General features: G+C 39.8%; 1 protein-coding gene across 9 annotated transcripts in view; it reads left to right on the top strand.

Moving 5' to 3' along the window:
- CPQ (carboxypeptidase Q) overlaps positions 1-22153 on the top strand; it is a 164811-nt gene that overhangs the window by 1539 nt on the left and 141119 nt on the right. For 2 of the 9 annotated variants that reach the window (XM_076329369.1, XM_076329368.1), the window contains 3 exons: positions 1059-1148; positions 6495-6559; positions 11464-11519. The exons of 1 other annotated variant lie outside the window; for it this stretch is intronic. In XM_076329369.1, coding sequence (XP_076185484.1) covers positions 11489-11519 — 31 coding nt within the window. In that variant the 5' untranslated portion in view covers positions 1059-1148; positions 6495-6559; positions 11464-11488. 6 more of the 9 variants (XM_076329370.1, XM_076329366.1, XM_076329371.1 and 3 more) reach the window with 6 other exon arrangements.

Here is a 22153-nt window from a genome sequence, read left to right as displayed (position 1 = left end):
TTGTATGACTGTAGAACAGATTCCCTGTATGGGAATGGAAGGACTGCTTGCATCTACGACTATCTAGAATGTATCTTTCTATTTTAGCTTGAGAAATTCTTAAGACTTAAGCTAGGGTGACAAAAGTTGGCCTTGATTTTGCTGTGGTTATTTTTCTGCGAGGATGAAAGCTTTTAATAAAAGTCTTTCTCATGCTTACCTACTATCACTCCTTAAAATCACCTTCCAGTCTTGTCTGGTGCTCCCTCTGTTAGATTATTATTTTCAGTAAAACCTCAAATGCTTCTTTCCCGAAGAAACCCTACAAAGTCTGCAATACCCGTGAGAGTTCTTACATCCCTTGTTTCATTGTAAATTTTTACTCATTGCTTTAGACATATCCACTCTATCTTGGATAGCATCTATCAATTGTGCCTTGCAATCAGTTTTACTTAACCCAAACTTCAATCTTTCAGATGAAGTCTGTGCAGATAAACTTGGATCAGAGCCACTGCAGCTTTAGAGCTTCATACTAAGCCTTTGTCTTACCTAATCTTGTTTCTTGGTGTTTAAAATGTATATAATTCTTTTGAACATTGGAACAATAAGATACTAAATCAGATAAGAACAGATTGCAAATCTGGGCTGGGGAAGAACAACCTGGCATTGACCTCTGTTGGGAGACATCTGTCAATAAAAGCTCATATAAATTCTTACTTGTTTCATAACATGGTTTTGCAAATGCCTGCATGTCTTTAATGCCAAATCAGGAAAGGAAGCAACTTACATAGTCTCTTACTGTTGATATAATTGCATGAACTCATAATGCACATGGGATTCTTTTATCTATTCTTGCTATAGTGTATAAAACTTTCTTGTTTTAAGATTGAAAACTTTGTCTTGTCGTTTCTTCTTTCCTTTCCAGTTGTGGGAGGATGAAGATGAAGGATGGCAGTACATCTAAGAGATAGTAGCTGCAGGGGTGAAATATTTTGCTTAAAAAAGTACTTTGTGCATAGAAATGTATGAAACGATTAAAATCTTGAAGCTCTACAGTTCTTTCTGTTCTGTCTCGACAGGAAATATTATCTGTCAAGAACTGCATTGCAGTAATCTTTCACGTTTTTGTTACCAAATGTCTGCAACAATCTCAGAGTACTGAAATAAATGTAAGTTCTTTCTTCAGTTGACCCCCAGTCACTTACATTTTCACTGCGATGGCAATAGTGAATTTTTAGCTCTGATTCATAATCTCCTAAATGCCAATTACTTGATTAAGTCAGTATTTCTGACAGAATCTGAGGAGAATGCTCTGCTCTTTTTTGTTTCAGTTTTACAATGGAAGAAAAAATTGTATGTCAGCTTGAGAAAAATACTAACGTTGTTAGCCTGTAGTTTTAAAAATGATACTTTGAATGCCCTGATCTTACAAGAGGCTTGATTTCTGTTTTTGAGAGAATGGACCAATGGTGGGGTTATTTGTTTGTTTATTTTATTATTTATTTTGGTTTTTTTAATGGAGAGCATTGAGACACCCAGCTCATTTGGATTCTTTTTTTCTGTCCTGGTATTAATAATAGTAATATTTTCTCAGAGACTTTTAAATCTAATTAACATAGATGTGTTTGATGAATTTTCTCCACAGTGGGTGTGAGAGAAAAACGTGAAAACCCCTTTGGTGCTGTTGCTGCCAAAGAGGGATTTGGTAGAAGTATCTAATGAACAGACATATGGATAAAAATACATCTCTAAGAAGTTGTTTATATATTTTGGCAAAACGTTTCTCTCTACTACCCATTGCAGTCAGAGGTATGGTAAAAGACCTGTGATCTTAAAACCCGACTTTAAAAGATACTAATGCTGGTTTAGAAAAGAAAAATTCCAGTCAAATTTATCTCAATTCTTAATTGTCTAAGATAAATTTAAAATCAATGATCTTTACGTTATAGTGAGAGGAGGTTAATCGCAGGTCACCTATCATAGACGTTTCTTACATCATAGGAAATATAAACAACTAAGTTTTATTTTAAACGTGCCTGAGTGACCATCCTGCATTCAGTACAACAGTGGCAGTTTCCACTAGCTCAGGGTTTGCCCAGACCTGTTTTGTGACCCCACAGGTGTAGCATCTTGCACAACTGAGAATTGTTGTCACCCTTGTGAAGCCTGTTTTAGTATACTGATGTGAGAAAACAGTTCTGGTTTTAAGTATAGGTGTGGTTTTGTTTTTTTTCCCTCCAGTTGCTGGTTTTGGTGTCTGATCTTTTACTCAAATGTAGCAATAGTACATTTCCAGCTTGAACACTCTGTGTGAAAGGGAATGAGATCACTCTTCCGCTCTCCCCCAGTTTTTCTGGCTTTCATCTGCTACATGTATATTGATATCCTGTGTCTTTAATTTTTGTGTTAGTTTTTTTCAGAGGAGGCACTTGACTGTGAATTTATGTAAGGCAAGTGAGTTGACAGTAATTTTGTTTCACGTAGCCCCACAAAAGGGGCTCATGTAATATTATGCATGTGCCAATAGACATTTGAGAAAGAAATGTGCTTTTTTGAGGCCTTAAAATGAGATCTGAGCCAATAGACTCTGCTGGGAAAGCATCTACTTTTTTATCTGTAACTTTTGAAGACCAAAGCATAAATTTGATTAATCTGTAATGGTTTCCCCTTCTGCTCTCCACAGGTTTTGCGATTAGCATTTCTGATCTTGTTGATTTTTACTGTTCTGAATCACAGGGCTCACCTTCTAGTGCTCTCTCTGGTCATGTTCTCCCATACAAAACATGAGTGCTCTTCCGTGGCAGACTGCGAAAACACTTCTTGGAGTTTTAGTTTAATGAAATTCTTTGTTGCTTTGGAAGCAAAAAGAGCTGTAAGTTACTAATTTCTTTAAGATTGATCATATACTGCAATGGGCTATTAATATTTTCTCTTATGACAACTAGATAAGGCAGAAAAGTACATTACTAATCTCGGGTAATCTATTCAATGCTGCTGAAAAATACACAAGAGCAGACAATTTCTACCTCAGTGATGCACTGTGAGATACCCTCGAAGGAAAACAAAGTCAACTTGATTTTAATTACTTGTTCAGTTTGGTTGTCTTGAAATAGTTGTTGGGTAAGGAATCTCTAGAGGGTTTTTAGAAGCAAAAAAGTCTCTGGAATAGGCTTGGAAAATTCTGTGCAGGCTCAGATTTACTGCCCTTGTCTAATTTACCTGCAGCTGCTGCAGAGGTTTCCACCCCAGCCACCCGCCTGTCCCTTGGCCAGCGGTTCTCACCCAGGTAGCAGGGGTGGTGGAAAGAGCAGAGCAGTCTGCTCTTCACGCTGCATGGACTACTGCAGTCCAGTCTTCCTTCTAGTAGTACATCCCCATTTTCTCTTTGGCAGTAACCTAGTGGTGCTAATGCTCATGATTAATTTCTGCAAACGAATAAATATTTTTCACGGGATTGGTTCCCAGAACTAACTTGCTGCCTGACTGTATGGATGAAGTTCTGGTGCAGGTGAATGACAATTTGGAGGGCAGAGCCACCATAACTGGGACCTAGATGGACTTAAGCCACAGCTGATCCAAACCTTCTGTTGCCCAGTCCATAGGCTGGTAAAATATACCTATGCTGACTTTAATATACATTACTGCTGCAGCTAGGGTCTGTGATTCATGCTTCATTTTGGACTTACCTGTTACGGCTGAAGAGAAAACTTGCAGAAAGGGTGGTAGCAGGAATCTCTCTGTGGCCACCTTTCAAAGAGTAACTGAATGAGGACAGATGTGCTTGTTTCCAGCAAGTGATGCTGCCCAAGTCAGCAGCTATATCTTGCTTTGCAGTGCTATCTGATGTACACTACAGTCGTGATTATTAAAAAGACCCGACATAGCCAAATCCAGCAAATCCGATACGGGTGGACCATACGGGACTTTTTGGTAGTTGTCCGATTTTGGACTGTTCCAGCAAATCTGGTGATGAGAGAGGAGAAAGTGGTCAAACTGGAAGAAACTTCAAGAGAACAGCTTATGCTGAATGTCAAAATATCTCTTAAAAGTTTGCTGTGCTAATAGCAGGTGACAACGCTGTCTTCAGCCTCACATCTAAATTTTGACTGGGACAATGAATTTTTTGTTTCATTGGAAAAAGAGGTGGTCGGAATAGTATGATTATCTTTCTGTGTTTACATCTGGCAGTAGGTGAGCTGAAAACTCATTCGCAAGTCTCTTTCCCTAGAGGAAAAGGTATTTCCCAGTGTTAAGTGGTGCTTCTGTTAGCAGTCCTCTCATTGCTCAAAGTAGGTCTGATTTTTTGGCCCAGAATATTGGTTTTGAGTAAAGATAATCCTTTTGACACAACAGTGTGAGTTATTTTGTGTTCATAAGTGAACAAGACTTTATGCTTTCTCTAGTATGGGAATTTTGGCATGGCTAGAAATGATTTCACCCCCCGCCATCATACTCTTCCATCATGATGTTATTTGTGAAACAAATTTGTGAAAATTGCTTTATGGTTTAAGCTTTTGGGCTGAAAGAAGTCAATGCATGTTTCAAGCTTTATTTGAGGAGCTATCATTAGCAATAGTGACATATCCTATGTTTCTTTGATCCAGATCATATGGCAAGTGTTATTTAAAGTAGAAGCATAAAAAAAAAATGTACAAAGTGAATCCTGTTTTGTTGACCCTGACATTAAGTCAGGAGATGAACCCAGCAGTTAAAAACCATATGATATATGTGTCTATGAAGCATATCTGACGTTTATATGCTCGGTTTTGGTTTTGTGGGTTTGGTTTTTTTTTTTTTTAAACCAGTGCCATTTTCTTGTGATTATGGTGCAGCCCTCTCAGCTATCTCATCATTGCATTACACACCACACTCTTGTCAGTCCCACCATCATGCATTTGCAGGCATCAAGGGTTTACCAAGGTCAGAGCAGTTATGTTTTGGGGGAGTAGTAGTCAAACTTTCTAACTCTTTTCTCTCCTTTCACATGCTGCTTTATCTCCTTTGGCTTTTCCTTGTTGTAATGCTGGAAGATACGGCACTTCTCCATTGCTTCTGTTCTCAGTGCGTTGGTACTAGAATTAAATGTATTCAGATGCCTGTTTTCTGAAAATCCAGAACATGCAGGCCGGTTGAGCAGCATGCAAACAGGAATGGGAGCATGGGAAAGTTCCTTTGAAGAATGTTATATAAAAATAACTATTGGGAACTTATCAGTATGTGAACTGTATATAAAAAAAACAGATGCACACTGGATAAATAATAATAACTACAGTAGGCATCTGTCTAATGCAACCTCCCAAAATTACCAAAATGAAACATGCTGGCTGACATCTCATGTCCCTACAGACAAGCGGCATAGGAAGGATGAAAGTCAGCTGATACTGTTTTTTTTCCTGGAAAACATTTTCAGCTGTGGTGAGGTGGCAGCTGGGCTGTTAGCTGCAAGCATCGCTGCAACTGTGAGTGGTGGTCTGTGCAAGCTCAGCTGCTCTTCTGAAAGCAGAAGGTAACTTTGCTGTAGAAGAAACCTTAATCTAGGAATTAAATGGGATAGTGAACTTAAGAAATGTAGGCTTCTTGCTGACCTTGCCTGCTCTCCAGGTGTTTGTATCTAAGTACTTTGTACTCAACAAGTAGGGCTTGTTGGCAAACATGGAGTAAGGGGTGTAGGATTAGTGTTGCCATCAGATCTGTTCCAGTGGGTAACTGGAAAGTCACTGTTATCAGGGAGCAGAACTGATAGGTAATTTGTTGCCCAAAGCACTGTTTATGTCCTGGCCTGGCTTCCAAATGGTTTCAAAGAAGAGCTTTCTGAGGAGTGACCCTAATATGGAAATCATGGAAGCGTGGGCACATGTGAGACCGTCATCCTGAAAGGAACAGTGCTTCATCAAGAAGTCAAAGATGGCTTTTTTGGCTGCTTCTGAATGAAGGAGCAGTTGTAACTTCATGAGAACTCTACCTCTTGCAAGCAGTTGCCCCTGCTTGCAAGCTGATAATGTGATGAAATCAAAACCGAGTGTAAGCGATCCTCCAATACCAGTTTCATTTTAATTTGGAATTACATTTTAGTTCATGAGGAGACTGACATTTACAACATCTTGATTCACTGAAGGAGGCAGAGGCTCTATTCTTTCCTCATACTAGTAACACCAGAGCCCCAAATGTTAAATAGTGTCTCTACTCATGCTGTGGATAAAGCCCTCTGAATTTTATGTAATTATTTATGCAACCACAGATGTGTGGTTTTGAAAATCACTGTTTATAGCTAAATCAAAGTAAAGTGCTCTAAGTGGGTTGGTTCTGCAAGCTTTTGTCTCCTTAATGGTTGGTCTTGTGACTAGGAACACTTAAAGGCAGCGTTCCCAAAGCTGTGCTTGCAGAGGGCTATTTAACAGGTAGGATAAAAGCCAGATGTGTCCTAATACTGGGGGTCCCTGCCCAGTTTGATAACGCTGTATCTAAATAGCAATTTAAAGAGCGTCTAAATAGCTTCACTTTTTATTGTGTTCCAGGTGTAACTCCTCCAGCAGACCCAGAAGGAGCTTGTGGCTGTCACATGCAATAGCAGAAGGATAGGGTGAGCAACTGCGATCTGGAAGTGGAGCTGTGGCCTCTCTGGCCTCTGCTTGGTTGAAGTTCCTGTGAGCTTCCTGAGTTCGGGTGCAGTCACTCACCTGGGCTGGTGTGTTCGTGGCAGTGGTGGTGAGCTGGTTTTCTGAAAGATGGCCCATGTAAAAACTTCTCTGGAGTTTGGGAGCTGACACCTGCGCGTCAGCTTTGGCTTATACAATCTGAACTGTGCAGAAGTGTTTAAGACCTAGCAGGAAACTTTTGGCTGTTTTGTTTGCTCCTGTACTTTCTTGGCATAATTTAATCTCTGAGTATGACTGGTCAGGTGCAGTGTCAGAATCGTGTCAGCACAAAGACAGGGAGATGTCTTAACATAATATTTGCAGAGAGAGGGTTGATCACATTCTGTCTCTAATAGTGTTGCAGGTGCTGTAAAATGTGTGCCAGGTATGGTACAACGTGTGCCAGAAAATGACATATATGTGTATCTAGTGAGCTTATGTTTGCCAAAGTTAGTATTTTCCCTTAACATGACACTCAAGTACAGTATCAGCTTTTGTATTGTCACATTCAAGATCCTATTAAGCATCTGGATCAAACAAATGGTACCACAGATAGTTTGGCAGCTAGAACAAAGAACCTGTGAGGATTTTAAAGGATGGACCTCCATTTGTTTTTCTAATATCATGAGATTCAAACAATAATTGTGTTGAGAAAAGGAAGTTTCATAGTTCATTAAACTACCTTCCTTCTCACAAATATTTTTTGCCGTTTTGGAAAGCTGTCTCCAGTGTAGCTCCTGAATATGTTTTAGCAGTGGTACTTTTTTCATTTATTCTGAAGCTGCTGTTGGCATTTGTGCATGTATGCTCTATGGTATCTCTGCAAGTATAGCTATGCAAGAATAAGGCATTTATTTTTGCTTGGACAGTTATCTGTATTAACAACATTATCTAAAATATATTATATTGTATTATCTTTTGATCTTTTTCTAAAGACTTTCCCTGATGAAAAATTGAAAAAAAAATTACTTTCTAGAAACTGTTGGCTTCAGGTCTCTTGAAAAATGCTGATCAAGGGCAATGGCTAATACTCCCAAACTTGAAAACTATATCGTAGGCATATTTAGATTTGTAGATAATTCACTGTGTAAGGATCTTACTAAATAGAAAATGTTTATAATATGTGATACCATCAGTCCAAAGCTACTGCACTCAATTAAATATTTTAATTTGAGCATATGAATGGGATTTGAACATACAAATTGCTAATACAGCTACTTTTCCTGGTGATACTTCCGTGATATTGATACTGAGAAAAAAACACAGTCCTCTAAAAGGTGCTTTAGACTCTTCATTCCACTTTGAACATCGGCTCAGTTTTATGCTGTTACTTTTTGGCTGCTTCAGAGAGAAGTTTCTTCTGTTTCAGCTGTCTGCTTAGAATGATAATTCATCAAAAGGTATTAAGAAATTGGTGTTCATCCAGGCGTCAGTTATTCTTTGGTTCTGAGCAGCATGCACCTCTCTTTCCCCTTAAGAAACAAAAGACCTGTAAGATACTGCTGGTAGTAGCAAGGTGTATATTTGTGAACTAAATATTCAAAATTAACTTTAAATTTTGCATTGAGATGCTTTCACATGAAAAATTTATACATCTGGGCTTCCCTGTACATATTGTCCCATGCTCAAATTTTGTCTATGCAGAAAATTGTTGGTACTTACCTAAGGTTTGCTAACCTACTGCAGCTCAGTGTAAGCTATCTCAGAGGTCACCTGCATGATGGATCTTTGGAGTCACTGCATGAGAATTCTGGATAGAAACATGCCAGGTGTGTTAGTGTGTGAACAAAAGTAAATTGAGAACAGACATTTTCAGATATATATTACCAGCATACCAGATACAGTAATTATTTACATTTAGAACTATTTTGCTATTGTCTCTTAGAAAAACCCAAAACAAACACATCTTTAAAAATTCACTCTTGGAAGTAGAATTGCATGACTCAGAAAAATAGGAATTGTCTTACCCAGACTCACTGGTGTCAGCATTTGTCACTATCCTCTCTACATAACTGGTGTGTTTATTTTTTGGTATGTTCTTTGTTTTGTTTTTTTTGTTGTTGTTTCTTTTTTTTTCCACTTTGATTTCCAGTTAACTTTTTGTAATATGACCATTTGCTTCGTTGCAGCAAGCTTTTGATCGGCTCCTCTTGGTAGTGTCAAGAGAAAGGGGCTGAGTGGTTATGCTAATTGAAATGTCTTTCATGTGGCAACTGAATCACTTGGAGATGTCACTTCTGGGTCCCTTCTCTTCCAATTGTTTCTCCATTTTGTCTGTAGTTTTAAGGCTCTAATGGCACGCTTGTCTCTGTATCTCTGCAGTGAGTAGCACTGTGGACTGTGATCTTAACTGGGACTGTTGAATGCCACTTGAAATAAAAAAAAAAGTATTAATACTGATAGATGCCTTCTGTCATAACTGACTTCTTTTGTCCTGCAGTAGCAAAATCATTTGATAATTTTTTTGTCTCTTAAATGGCAGTAAAAAGTAATTAGAAGTTAAATGCAAAATCAGAACCACCTTATGCATGATAGCCGCAGTGCTCAATGATCAAATGTGTGCTGCAGTGGGGAGTAGCTTTGATGAAGAAATGGTGTTGGAACTTTCCTCAACATCAGAAAGATCGTTTTGCTAATTTATTACTCAAAATTGGCTAAACCCCAGTTTTCTATCAAGCTCTTTAAGTAAAGTGTATTTATCTTGTTTACAGTCTGTTCTTTGCCTTGATTCTTTACATTTAAACTTTTTAAGCTTACTTTTGTTTGTATGTTGCAGTGCAGTCTGCTGTGGGATGGTGGCCCCAATTTTACGTTGCCACTGAGCTGTAGCAATTTATTTCTGATCTTGATATGTTGGAATACAGTATGATGTGTGAGTACCAGTATTATGCCTTAGTGAACATGATGAAATCATAATTGACATACTTCATAACATATCTCATTGAAATTAATAACCTTTCCCGCCCTTAATATAAGTAAAGAAACGTGTGCATCATAAAGATAATTTTTCTGTCAATTGTAGTGAGAGATTCTTGATGCTGTGCCTTTTTCATGTAGTTGTATTTACAAATTCATCCTTTGTTGCTCTGGAAAGGGAAGGCTCAGTGGGCTTATCTAGACTAGGCAAAAGACGAGAATATCAGTTTTCTTAACAGGTCTAGCAATATGTTCACCAGATTTCTCAGCTTCACAAAACCACTTGAATGTTGATACTATAGCAGTATGAGGAACATATCTTTTCTTGTGACTGTAGAGAAAGACTGTATGAAAAAATCTAACATAAAGTTCAGAAAAGCTACAGGTATTTTAATCTGGAAATTTTATTTATAAGTATTCTTAAATATCTCGTATTCGGCAATGCTGAATAATTATTGACTTAATTTGGAATTGTGGTGCTACTTATAGTCTGTAAAATGACACTATAGGTGTATGGAGTAAAATAGCTAAAATGGTTGGATACTTTTGAAAATGTTGGTCTTGCCTTTTTTGGTCTTTTTCTTTGAAGCATTTAATAACGTGCATAACTTTTCTCTGAACCTGTTGACTTAAAATGAAAAATTTTGTTCCATATACAAAGCAAAAAATGCTTTGTAGCTGTGTGGTCATAGAGGAATATTATTCTTGTCATGCATGGAAATGCTAAGAATTTAACTTAAGAGTTTATAATTCTAGAGTGGTATAGGATGTATGTAGGTGAGATTATAATCTGGCGTAATTTTTGTTAAGGCCAGACAGGTCACTTCATCAGAAAACTTGGCCTGTTGCACTCCATTACATAATTAGTAACTAAGGTTACTTATTTTGGTGGTTCATTTTGGCAAATATCCCAACCCTTAGTAGTGTATAGTCATCTTTAAAACTGAGATTTAATTGTTGGAAGGAGACACTCAAAGTATTTGTGTTTTCTGGCCGCAATCTGGAGCAACATAAAGCATACATGTGTTCTGTAGGACTGAACAGCCTTCTGCTGGAACGCTGCTTGGAGGAGCACCAAGAAGTGCCTGCGAGTGCCAGATACTTGGCATTTTGATGGCTTTCAGCTTTCGTAGGGGTGGCAGACCAACTTGCGACAGTGACAGCCATGCACTGACTGTTGTTAATGAAAATTGGTTTGCTCCTGTTACAATGTCCATCCATCAGCTTTAGCAGCTTTTGCTATCCAGAGGTATGGATTGATCATTTGCTCATAGCTCATACCTTCTGTTTTAGGCTTTATCCTGATATGAAGGTAGACTTCATCCTTTGGCCAGATGCAATCTGCTAGACTTTCAGTAAAAACTCAGAAAGAAAACATTTAGCATCAGAATTGCAGGAATAATTTAACTGTAAGTACAGGATAGAAGATGTCTTGTTGAATGTGTTCTCAAAAAGAAACTTGGTTTAGAATTTTGGGTGATAGTTGTTTAAGTATGGGACCTTACTGGCAATTCTTGTCTTCGATGCCCCTTAATTTGTGGCCTCTTGTTTTGCTCTCTTGGGCACTTCATTCTTTTCCATAGCCTAATTCATCTCCTCAGATAAGAAAATACAGAAAATTCAGAAGAGATTGTAAGAGGAGATTTCTGTGGTTATATTGCCTCAATAAAAAGGGGGTGCTTTTCTCCCGTAGGAAACACTGAAAGAATAATATGTGGTTCTGAAGAGTTTGTGTCTCAATTCTATATGAATTTCATGAAAAAATAGAAGATATGTGTCTATCCCAGGGACCTTTACAATCAAGAAAAAATTCTTAAATTATCAAGAGGCGACTAATGTTTTGTCTCAGAATGGGTGTGTGTGAATATATTTATTTTTTTCATAAACCAGTCTTTCTATGTCTGAAGGCAACCTGTCTTGTTTTTTGTACTAGAGCAATAGTTACAGACTTGAAGGAAATGTCACCAAAGTTGAGCATCAAAATACCAGGTAATTTAATTGCAGCCCTATTCTGTTATGTTTTGATTTAATTGTCCAAAATCATCTTTCCCGACCCAGTTGTCTTTCAACGCCATCACCTGGCATTAGCTATGTACTTTGGCATTCATTGTAATATGAACAACATTGTGTATTTTGGTCTCATAGTTTCCTAACTGCCTTTCTTGCATTGAATGTTTTTGTTCTATTCAGTTGTTCTCATCTAAAAATCCCACTGAATTCCTGTCTTCTGCCTCTGAAAAGATAATGTACTTCCTTTTGAGAACTGTTTGTATTTTGAATGCTCATTAAGAATAATATCAGCTGCTACGTGGCCTAGGCATTGTTTGGTGGTAGTGTCTTCTTTTTATTTTTTTTTTTACATAATTTTTGTCTTGGCTGTCACTGCTGCTTAGGGAGGTAGCAGACTGATCATTTCTGTAGCTTCTCTGATACAGTACTTTGCACATGGATTACGGTGTGATTCTTCAGGATTACTGCCATCTGTTTTAGCAGCAGCTACTGAATAAGATTATATCAAGGTAGCCTGTTACTATTTTGAGGCTTGCAGGTGAAGAAAGAGTTAAATGTGGTTCCTTTTACTGCTTCCTTCCTATGTTAAGCTATAGTACTTCCACAATACAGAGTATAAATAGGGTATGAACTTTTTCCAAATGGGGAGCTATGACTGCAATGTCTCTGGGCACATTTGGACTTTCTCTGTTTTAATCCTTAGCCTTCTTTAAACATTTCACTTCCTATTCTGTCCACATAAGTCAGTATCACTACCTGGGCGTGTATGGTCATACACTACTAGGTCACACTTATCTTTTCAAGGATTTCAGGACATATCTTCAGTTGTAGCAAATAAAGATAGCTCTTCTGAAGTTGGTAAAAGTAAAACAGCTCATGATTTGGTGTTTCCTCTGGAGTTTTACACTTTTTGGTCCAAGTAATAAGATTTCGTATTGTATTTAAAGTCTTGTATCCATATTGTGTTTTACTCTTCCTTTCCTTAGCTTTAGATGTAAATAAGCTCATTTTAAGGACTTTGTAATGGAAATGATAACTTTGACTGTGAGTGTTCCCAAAACCAAGATTTTTCTAACTGATTAAATGTTCTCCCAGATGAGGAATCTTGACAATTCTGGAAAACCAGTCTTTGAGGAATGTGTGCTTTTCTGCTTCACTCTTCAAGATCATAAAGCTTTCCCCACCCCCCCGCCCCTAATCTTTATAAGTGATGGAAGAACTCTATGACTTTATTTTTAGGCAGAAATCTCCTCCTCATTTTGCAAGTCCACCTAGCCTTCCAGCCATCCTACTCTACAGCTGTCACAACAAACTTTCTTTCAGATGCTATTAAATGTATCAGACATCACTCTGCAGCATGTGAGTTTGTTACCCTGGGGCTTTTCAGTCTATTCTAATGTTATCAAAACCACTGTGTGATTTCAAGGTTTCCTACATTCCTTGGAGGAAAATCAAATGGTACATGGTAAGGAAACTGATAGATACTCTGCAGATTTAGCAGATCTCTAGCAATTAAGTGGTTAATATCCTTAGTTTATTGTTTTCTTTCCTCATTTCCCATAACCATGACTCTTGTGAACTCTCTGTATCCTTTTGTCTGTACTTTCAACTGGAATTTTGGGAAAACTTTGCCACACAGGAGAAGTATTGCTCTAGCTCTGTTTATCCTATTTCTGTTCCCTCTGCTCCTCTTTCAGTTATCTGATTGCTGTAGACAATGTTCTCATCTGAGATTTTTTTTATCCTCTTTCTCTCATTCTTTTCCATCTGTTACATTTAAGTAATTTGTATTGTAATGATTTTAATGGTGGTAACACCAATTAGCCAGGTTACAGACTGTGTGTGTTAAAGCTCTTTTATATAAGGGCACCATAAAAGATGAAGATGCCAATGATCTTGCCCTTTAGCATCAAAGACAGTAGTTAGCTACGGACAAATGGATCAGGTAATAGGTGGAAGCATCCTTAAAGTAGCTGCTTAGCTAGTATTAAATGCATCTTCTTGTGACACCGTCTGTACTACCAACATAGCACTGTGCTATACATTTCATGCTCTTGTACTATTCATTGGAGCCGGAGAAGACTTATTTCCTGCCTTTAATTTTTCTTTTTTCTTCTGCGTAACCTTTCTCCCTTGATTTTTTTTAAAATCCTTTCAGCTTGTGTTTATGGCTTCCTTTCATATTCTGAATCACAGATTTAGGTTCATAGAATCATAGAATAGTTTGGGTTGGAAGGGACCTTTAAAGGTCATCTAGTCCAGCCCCCCCTGCCGTGGGCAGGGACATCTTCAAGTAGACGAGGTTGCTCAGAGCCCCGTCCAACCTGTCCTTGAATGTTTCCAGGGATGGGGCATCCACCACCTCTCTGGGCAACCTGTGCCAGTGTTTCACCACCCTCAGCGTAAAAGATTTCTTCCTTCTATCTAGTCTAAATCTACCCACCTTTAGTTTAAAGCCATTCTCCCTTGTCCTGTCACAACAGGCCCTGCTAAAAAGTTTGCTGCCAGGTTGGAAGACATCTTTTGAGCTTATCTAGTCCAAACCCCCTGTTTAAGCAGGGTCAGCTGCAGCAGGTTGCCCAGGCCTGTGCCCAGTCAGGTTTGGAATATCTCCCCATACGGACACTTCACAACCTCTCTGGGCAACCTGTTCCAGTGTTTGACCACCTTCACAGTTACAAAGTGCATTCTTGTGTTCAGATGGATTTCGTATGTTTCAATTTGTGCCCCTTGCCTCTTGTTCCATTGGTGGGCACCACTGAAAAGAGCCTGGCTCTGTCTTCTTCTTTCCCTCCCATCGGGTATTTATACCCATTGATGAATCCCCCCCTGAGTCTTTTCTTTTACAGGCTGAACAGTCCCAGCTCTCTCAGCCTCTCCTCATAGGATAGATACTCCAGTCCCTTAATCATCTTCATGGCCCTTCGTTGGACTCTCTCCAGTATCTCTGTCTCTCGTACTGGGGAGCCCAGAACTGGACCCAGCACTCCAGGTGTGACCTCACCAGTGCTGAGTAGAGGGGAAAGATCACCTCCCTCCACCTGCTGGCAGCACTCCTCCTAATGTGCAGCCCACCATGCTGACTCATGCTCAGTTGGTCCACCAGGACCCTGGGGTCTTTCTCTGCCAAGCTGCTTTCCAGCTGGGTGGCCCCAGCCTGTCTTGGTGCATGGGGGTTAGTCCTCCCCAGATGCAGGACTTTTCATTTCCTCTTGTTGAACTTCATAAGGTTCCTGCCTGCCTATTTCTCCATTCACTCTGAGTGGCAGCACAACCATCATGTACATCAGCCACTCCTCCTAACTTCATATATCTGCAAGTCTGTTGAGGCTGCACTCTGTTGAAGCATCCAGATCATTAATGGAGATGTGGACCAAGTATTGACTTCTAGGGGACACCGCTAGTTACTGGCCACCAACTAGATGTCGTACGAATAATCAAAACCCTCTGAGCTTGGTTGTTCAGCTGGTTTTCAGTCCACCTCACTGTCTGTTCATCCAGCCCATACTTCATCAGCTTCCCTAAGACCTTATGGGAGACAATGTCAAATGCCTTACTAATGTCAAGGCAAACAACATCCACTGCTCTCCCTCCATCTATCAAACCAGTAGTTTTGTCCTAGAAGCCTATCAGGTTGATTAAGCATGATTTGCCCTTGGTAAATCCATGCTAACTATTCCTAGTCACCTTCTTGTCCTTCATATGTTTGGAAATAATTTCCAGGAGGATTTTCTCCTGTCACCTTGCCAGGGATCGAGGTGAGGCTGACTGGCTTATAGGTTCCCACATCTTACTTCCTGCACTTCTTGAAGATAGGGGTGACATGACCATTGAAATATAATTGAGAGTGGCCTCACAATAACATCAGCCAGCTCTCTCAGCATTTGTGGGTGCAACCCATCAGGCTCCATGGATTCACATATGTCCAGTTTGTTTAAGTGCTCCCTAACCTGGTCTTCCTCCACTGAGGGTATGTTTTGCTTGCTCCAGACTTTCCCTTTGAAATGTTCTGCTAGGATTTTGCAGGAAGAAATTTCTCTCTTCTGTGGACTATATTCAGACCAGGTCCTTCCTTCTATATGGATCCAGGTACTGCCATGGCTGGATGCCCACTGTCCACTCCACCTGAAGCTAAAAGAATTGGAACCGTTTTACATTACTGCCTTTTAGCTTTGTAGTCATTTTGGACCACAGAGTTTCCATGGTTCCTAAGCATAGTCTTCGGAAAGCTGAGAGCCTATGTAACCCTTTAAGCTGGAGGTGATTAAGCCCTGAGCCCTGCTGAAGTTTCTGAAGAGGCCAAATTCATCTGGCATAAACATGCAGTGTCTAGTATGTGAAGGGCTTTCAGTTCTGCTCAAAATGGGAGGAGGAGCAATGGTGGCTCCCACTTTTTGCTTAATATGCCAGTGATTAGAAGTTCCTTTGAAGAAGTGAAAAGTGGGAGTTGTAGGTTTTTACACGGTCTTGAGAGCTTCACTTTTTAAGAGAATATCCTAAACGTGAGGCTGCAGGCAAGGCTGGAACGGGACCATTCTGTGTCCTTTCCATGCATGCAAGATTTATAGGGTCAGAGAAATAAAATAGAGGGACTGTAACCTTCTGACGAGTGTTCTTGCCTCCTGGAAGGGCAAGGGAAATGCCAGATTCTTATCCCTAGTTTAGAAAATGGTTATTTTGTACTAAAGAGCCATGGAATGAGATGCATTGATAGGGCTGGGAGAAAGGACTACTTCCTGAAAGTGTTTTTTCTTCCTATCTCATTTTGTTCTAAACTTCTGCTGAAGAAATTCGGTGAGTAATTAAATGCATTGAACAATTGTGACTGTCCTATTATTTTTTTTTTTTTAATTTGGCTGGCACTGTGATGTTCATTTGCTAAGTCCAACTAGTGAGATGTGCAAAAATCAGTAGTCTCTTTTCCCAGATGATTCACTGGGGTGATAAACTTAATGTTGCAGAGACTGGGACAACAGACGTGCTATTCTTTCCCTGAATTAGCAGTGGACTGATTCCTGTATTGCAGTCCAAGTGAGTATGACATTACTTTACCTAGCAGGGAATTATTTCTGAACACTGCTAGCTTTTGGCCAGATTATGCTGGACTATTCAAGGAAAGCACAGTAAATTACGTTCCCATTCTTGTGTTGTTGCTCAGGGTTTGAATTTAGTTACGCTCCTCTTGCAATGCTGTTGCAGATAGTGAAACACTGTGCGTGGTGGGAGTATGTTACATCCACAAAAGCTGTGGAAACATGTCTGTTCTCAGTGTTCAGTGGGAAATTCCTGGAAAAACTGCGGCTTCTAAATGCAGCTCCTCTGGGGCAGCCTTTGGAGTGAGGATGCTGCTGGTTTTGAATGAGGCCAAAAAGAGCAAAGGAGGCATTTCTTAGTTAAGGGAAATGTGATAGCTGGTTTCATTTCTCCATTGAAAAAAATGCATGAAGTTGGTAGCTGGGGGCTCTCTGAGGTTGCCAATGGTAATTAAACAATCCCCCTGTGTTTTCTGTTTAACAACTAAATGTATCAGCTTTGTCTGGTAGATTTTGCAAACCCTTAAACAAATAAAACCCCAAACCTTAAGTTTTAGACAACAACTTTGTAGAGTTAGTTTCATACTCCCCTCAGCAAGAATTTGTCTTATGGCAGAAATCAGATTATCTTGCTTGCTTCTTTGTGGATGATGAGCTTGGCAAAAATCAGGGAATGAGCATGGTCATCCTGAGAAAATTACTGATGTCTCTAGCAGAGGATGTCTTAAAAGCATGTAATTAACTGGTCCAAAGGGAAGGAGCATTGGGAAAGTACAGAGCGTAGCAACAAAAATACACCAATACTCTCTGCGTAGTATAACCACAAATAAACAGTAACTCAGACTATAAAAGGCTTTTTACAGTTCTCTATCAGCGTCCTGAGATAACCCTAGAGTCTTCTGCTCCTGGTTGTGTAAGATCTTTGCCCTGTCTGTATTGCAGAGAGAGAGGAAATCTGTGTCACAGATTTGTCATTCATAGATGAAATCACAGATGATTTTTGCTATTCTTTTGGGAAAGTGACACTTCACTGTGAAGAATTTGTTACTGCCTTGATCTCAAGTTTAGGGAACATTTGAATAATTAAGGAGAATAGCTTAATATTCTTATATTGCTAAAGCTATTGCTTAACTTGTTGTTTTTGAAAAGACCCATAAAAACCTATGAAAGGCTGGCAGTTTGTACTGGTTATCATATGAGCTAGGCTTGGTGACTCAAAAAATACTGTGTGGGGTTTTTTTTTTTTTTGTTGTTTTGTTTTTTTCTTCTGATGGTTTATGGATCCTAGAAATGTAGTTTAATCCTTTCTCTCTTTCTGTGTCTTAATTCTGCATTGCACAGCCGGCGTTTCAGATGGCATCTTATGAATGCATGCCTGGTGAGTCATCCCCCCTTCCTGGGAGCTGATCAGACAGCTCTCACAAAAATGTTGTGGGTTGCCTCTTCTGTTTCCATTGATGAATCCATGATTCTAAGTGCCTGTATACGCAACATGGGGAATAAATATGAGGAGTTAGAGATCTGTGTGCAGTTGCAGGGCTATGATCTTGTTGGGATCATGGAGATGTGGTGGGATAGCTCACATGACTGGAATGCTGCAATGGATAGATACATGCTCTTCAGGAGGGATAAGCTGGGAAGAAAAGGAGGTGGAGTTGCCCTTTATGTGAGAAAGCAGCTGGAGTGCTTGGAGTTCTGCTTGGGGGTGGATGATGAGCCAACTGAGAGCTTATGGGTAGGGATTAAAGAGCAGACCAATATGGGTGACATTGTAGAGGGTGTCTGCTACAGGCCACCTGATCAGGAAAAACAAGTAGATGAGGCCTTCTGTAGACAGCTGGAAGTTGCCTTACATTCACAGGCCCTGATGCTTATGGGGGACTTTAACCATACCAATATCTGCTAGAAGATCAGCACAACAGGGTATAAGGAATCCAGGAGGTTCCTGGAGAGCACTGATGGTAACTTTCTGACACAGGTAGTAGAGAAGCCAGCAAGGAGAAGTGCTGTGCTGAACCTCATACTTACAAGCAAGGAAGGGCTGGTTGTGGTATGAAGGTCAAAGGCAGCCTTGGCTGTAGTAACCATGCGACAGTGAAGTTCAGGATCCTGAGAGCAGGGTGAAAATCAAGATCACAGCACTGGACTTCAGGAGGGAAGACTTTGACTTTTTCAAAATTCTGCTTGGTAAGAGTCCTGTGGGATAAGGCCCTGGAAGAGAGAAGAGGATACCAAGAAAGCTCATTAATATTCAAGCATCACCTCCTCCAAGCTCAAGAATAGTCCATTTCAACAAGCCGGAAGTCAAACAAAGATGCTAGGAGGCCTGCACGGATAACCAAGTTGCTCCTGGCAAAACTCTGACATAAAAAGGAAGTGCCAGAGCCCACCTGGAGCTGAATCTGACAAGGAGTGTGAAGGGCAATGAGAAGGCCTTCTGTAAGGGCATAAGCGGCAAAAGGAAGACTAAGGAAAAGGTGGGCCCACTGCTGAATGGGGCAGGGGACCTGGTGACACAAGACATGGAGAAGGTTGGGGAACTAAATACCTTCTTCACCTCAGTTTTTATTAGTACAGCCAGACTTCAGAAATCCCAGGTCCTTGAGACCAAGGGGAAGATCTGGAGCAAAAAAGAGTTACCCTTGGTGAAGACGGTCAAGTCAGGGAATACTTAAGAAAACTGGACATCCATAGGTCCATGGGTCCCGGTGGAATGCATCCACAAGTGCTGAGGGAGCTGGCTGATGTCATTGCAAGGCCATTCGTAGTCGTCTTTGGAAGATCCTGGCAATCGGCAGAGGTGCCTGAGCACTGCAAGAGAGCAAAAGTCACTCATCTTCAGAAAGGGCAAGAAGGAGGACCCAGGGAACTACATGCCAGTCACCCTCACCTCAGTCATGAAGATATGGAACAACGAATCCTGGAAATCATTTCCAGGCACATGAAGGACGAGAAGGTGACTGGGAGTAGTCAGCATGGATTTACCAAAGGAAGGTCATGCTTGACCAACCTGATAACCTTCTATGATGAAATGTCTGGCTTAGTAGATGAGGGGAGAGTGATAGATACTGTCTACCTTGACATTAGTAAGGCTTTTCACGCTGTCTACTGTGAGATCTTCTCAGGGAAGCTAATGAAGTATGGGCTGGATGAGCAGATGGTGAGGTGGATGGAAAACTAGCTGAACAGCCGGGCTTGGGGGGGCTCTTGTCAATGTATATAAATACCTGAAGGAAGGATGCAAATAGGATGGAGCCAGATTCTTTTCAGTGGTGCCCAGTGACAGGATCAGAGGCAATGGACACAAATTGAAACACAGGAGGTTCCGTCTGAACATCAGGAAGCACTTTTTTATGGTGATGGTGACCGAGCTGGAACAGGTTGCCCAGAGAGGTTGTGGAGTCTCCATCCTTGGAGATACTCAAAAGCTGTCTGGACATGGTTCTGGGCAGCCTGCTCTAGGTGGCCCTGCTTGAGCAGAGGGGTTGGACAAGATGACCTCCAGAGGTCCCTTCCAACCTCAACCGTTCTGTGATTGTGTGATCTGCACTTTCCTGACTTTCCAGAAGTTATACTTTAAAGTTACAAATGCTTTCATATAGTAACATATAGGAAGGGTAAGCATTCAAATTCTTCGTACCAACTAGACTCCTTACTGAGGGTGGTAATTCAGCTCCTCCTAGCATGCTCTGTCACTGTTAAGGTGAAGCTTCTTTGGAAGAATAAGGTGAATGAAAACCTGAGAAAAAATCAGAAGTAAGGTGGCAACTGTACAAACTACTAAACTTACATCTGAATTTCCCAGATTCTTATCTCAACTTGTTTCTTGAACAAGGGCAAGTCAAATGAGTAGTCCCTGCAACCTACACTAAGACAAAGATTTCTAGGTGGAAATATAAATACACTGAAACTAATAGAGGACAGGAGAGGAAATGGACAAGATATATATTAGATGTGATGTCAGAATTCATTGTCTGTTACTGTAACCTCATTATTTCAAAGACTTATTTTTATTTATTTATTTTTAGCAAATGCTGGAAAATGGTCCAGAATGAACATCTTGAGAAAATGAGTTCATCTATTTGTGGTTCATTGTAACAAACATAGGTGGAAGGGTGGTTTCTTAGCTTAGGTCATTCAGAATGGAGCTTGCAGAAGCTTCAAATACAACTGTAGCTGTTTTTGTGCTCCGAGAGGCACAAAACTGGTGTAACCTCACCTTTACTCTCTCAGGAATTGGCTCAACTACTGGTTTGCTGTGTGGCTTCTAGTGGTGGGAGTTAATTCAGGAATATCCTGCAATTGGTGTTCTGTGGCGGTCAGACAAGGTAGACACTCTGGTGCCTTCTGGTGTTATGATTTACAAAGCTATTTGGTTATTGTGAAATTTGTGTACTCCATAAAATGACTGAGAATTAATGCTCAATTAAAGCTCCTGTAGTGTGCAATTGTCTGAAAATAAAGGAGGATTTTTTGTATTTTACATGTGAATATTATATGTGGCTATGATATATGCAAATACATGTGCATATATACATACACACACACGCTCATACCCTCCCCCCTACCTTTGTACTGACTCTGTATGCATATGACATCATGAACCAAAAATACAAGGTGCGTATATTGTCATAATTCCTCAGGTCAGTGGTTATAAAATGAAGAGTATAACTCTTCAGAAATAATAAATAAATACAAACAAGGGGAAAAGATAATGTGGAAATCTTAACAGTAAAAGCTTTTAGTAATACTTTTTCCATGCAGGTCTGACTTACCCATATTTTATCCGTATTAGCCAACTAATTAGTCCTTTGTTATTTGTAGAACAATTGTTTCCAAGAAAAACATATTTTGTAGAGTAGAGGCTAACATTTGCCTTTAGTGTTACTATTACATTCTTTTTGAAAAATATCAGTATTTCCATGAAAGTCCATGAAAATGGCAAAACTGCTGAATCAAAATCTTTTGGGGCTAGTAGTAATTGTCACTTCACTTGGCTGTAACTAATCACTGTTTTTTTAAGTCTCATAATAGCTGCAGCTATAGAGCTGATTTAAAGGCTGTATTTCTTATGGCTAATTTTTATTATTCAAATGCAGCCTGATTGAAATTCAAAGGAAAATGAAACAATTACATTTCCTTTTGTGTGTATCAATAAAGATCTGTATATTTTGGGTTTGGATTATCATACTTCCTATGTTATAAAAGAGCTTTGCAACTACTCCAACTGATTCCAGAGGTTTTTTTGTCAGTTGAATTAATAGTATAGACAAACTGTTGCTTTTATGGGATTGAAAATTTGTAAGATCTTAAAAATGAGAACTTTTAGTGATAAGATGGATAAATTATAAAGTGTTAACAAAGATAACTCTTGGTATTCAACACAGGGTCAGCACCTCTGGTGCCATACATCTCTACAGTGCTGCTGAAGTCAGTCTTTAAGAGATAGACCAGTTAATAAGAAATTGTGTTTCTCTGGTAGTCATGGATTTATGCAATGAAGAAATTCATACTTTTCTCCTGGGGGCTTTGGATCTAAATTGCTCTGACATCTTTCTAGTGCAATAGAAAGTGCTTTCC

Source organism: Aptenodytes patagonicus, chromosome 2 (assembly GCF_965638725.1).
Source record: "Aptenodytes patagonicus chromosome 2, bAptPat1.pri.cur, whole genome shotgun sequence".
NCBI classification, from domain to species: Eukaryota; Metazoa; Chordata; class Aves; order Sphenisciformes; family Spheniscidae; genus Aptenodytes; species Aptenodytes patagonicus.
This window is presented reverse-complemented; position numbering and strand designations above follow the sequence as displayed.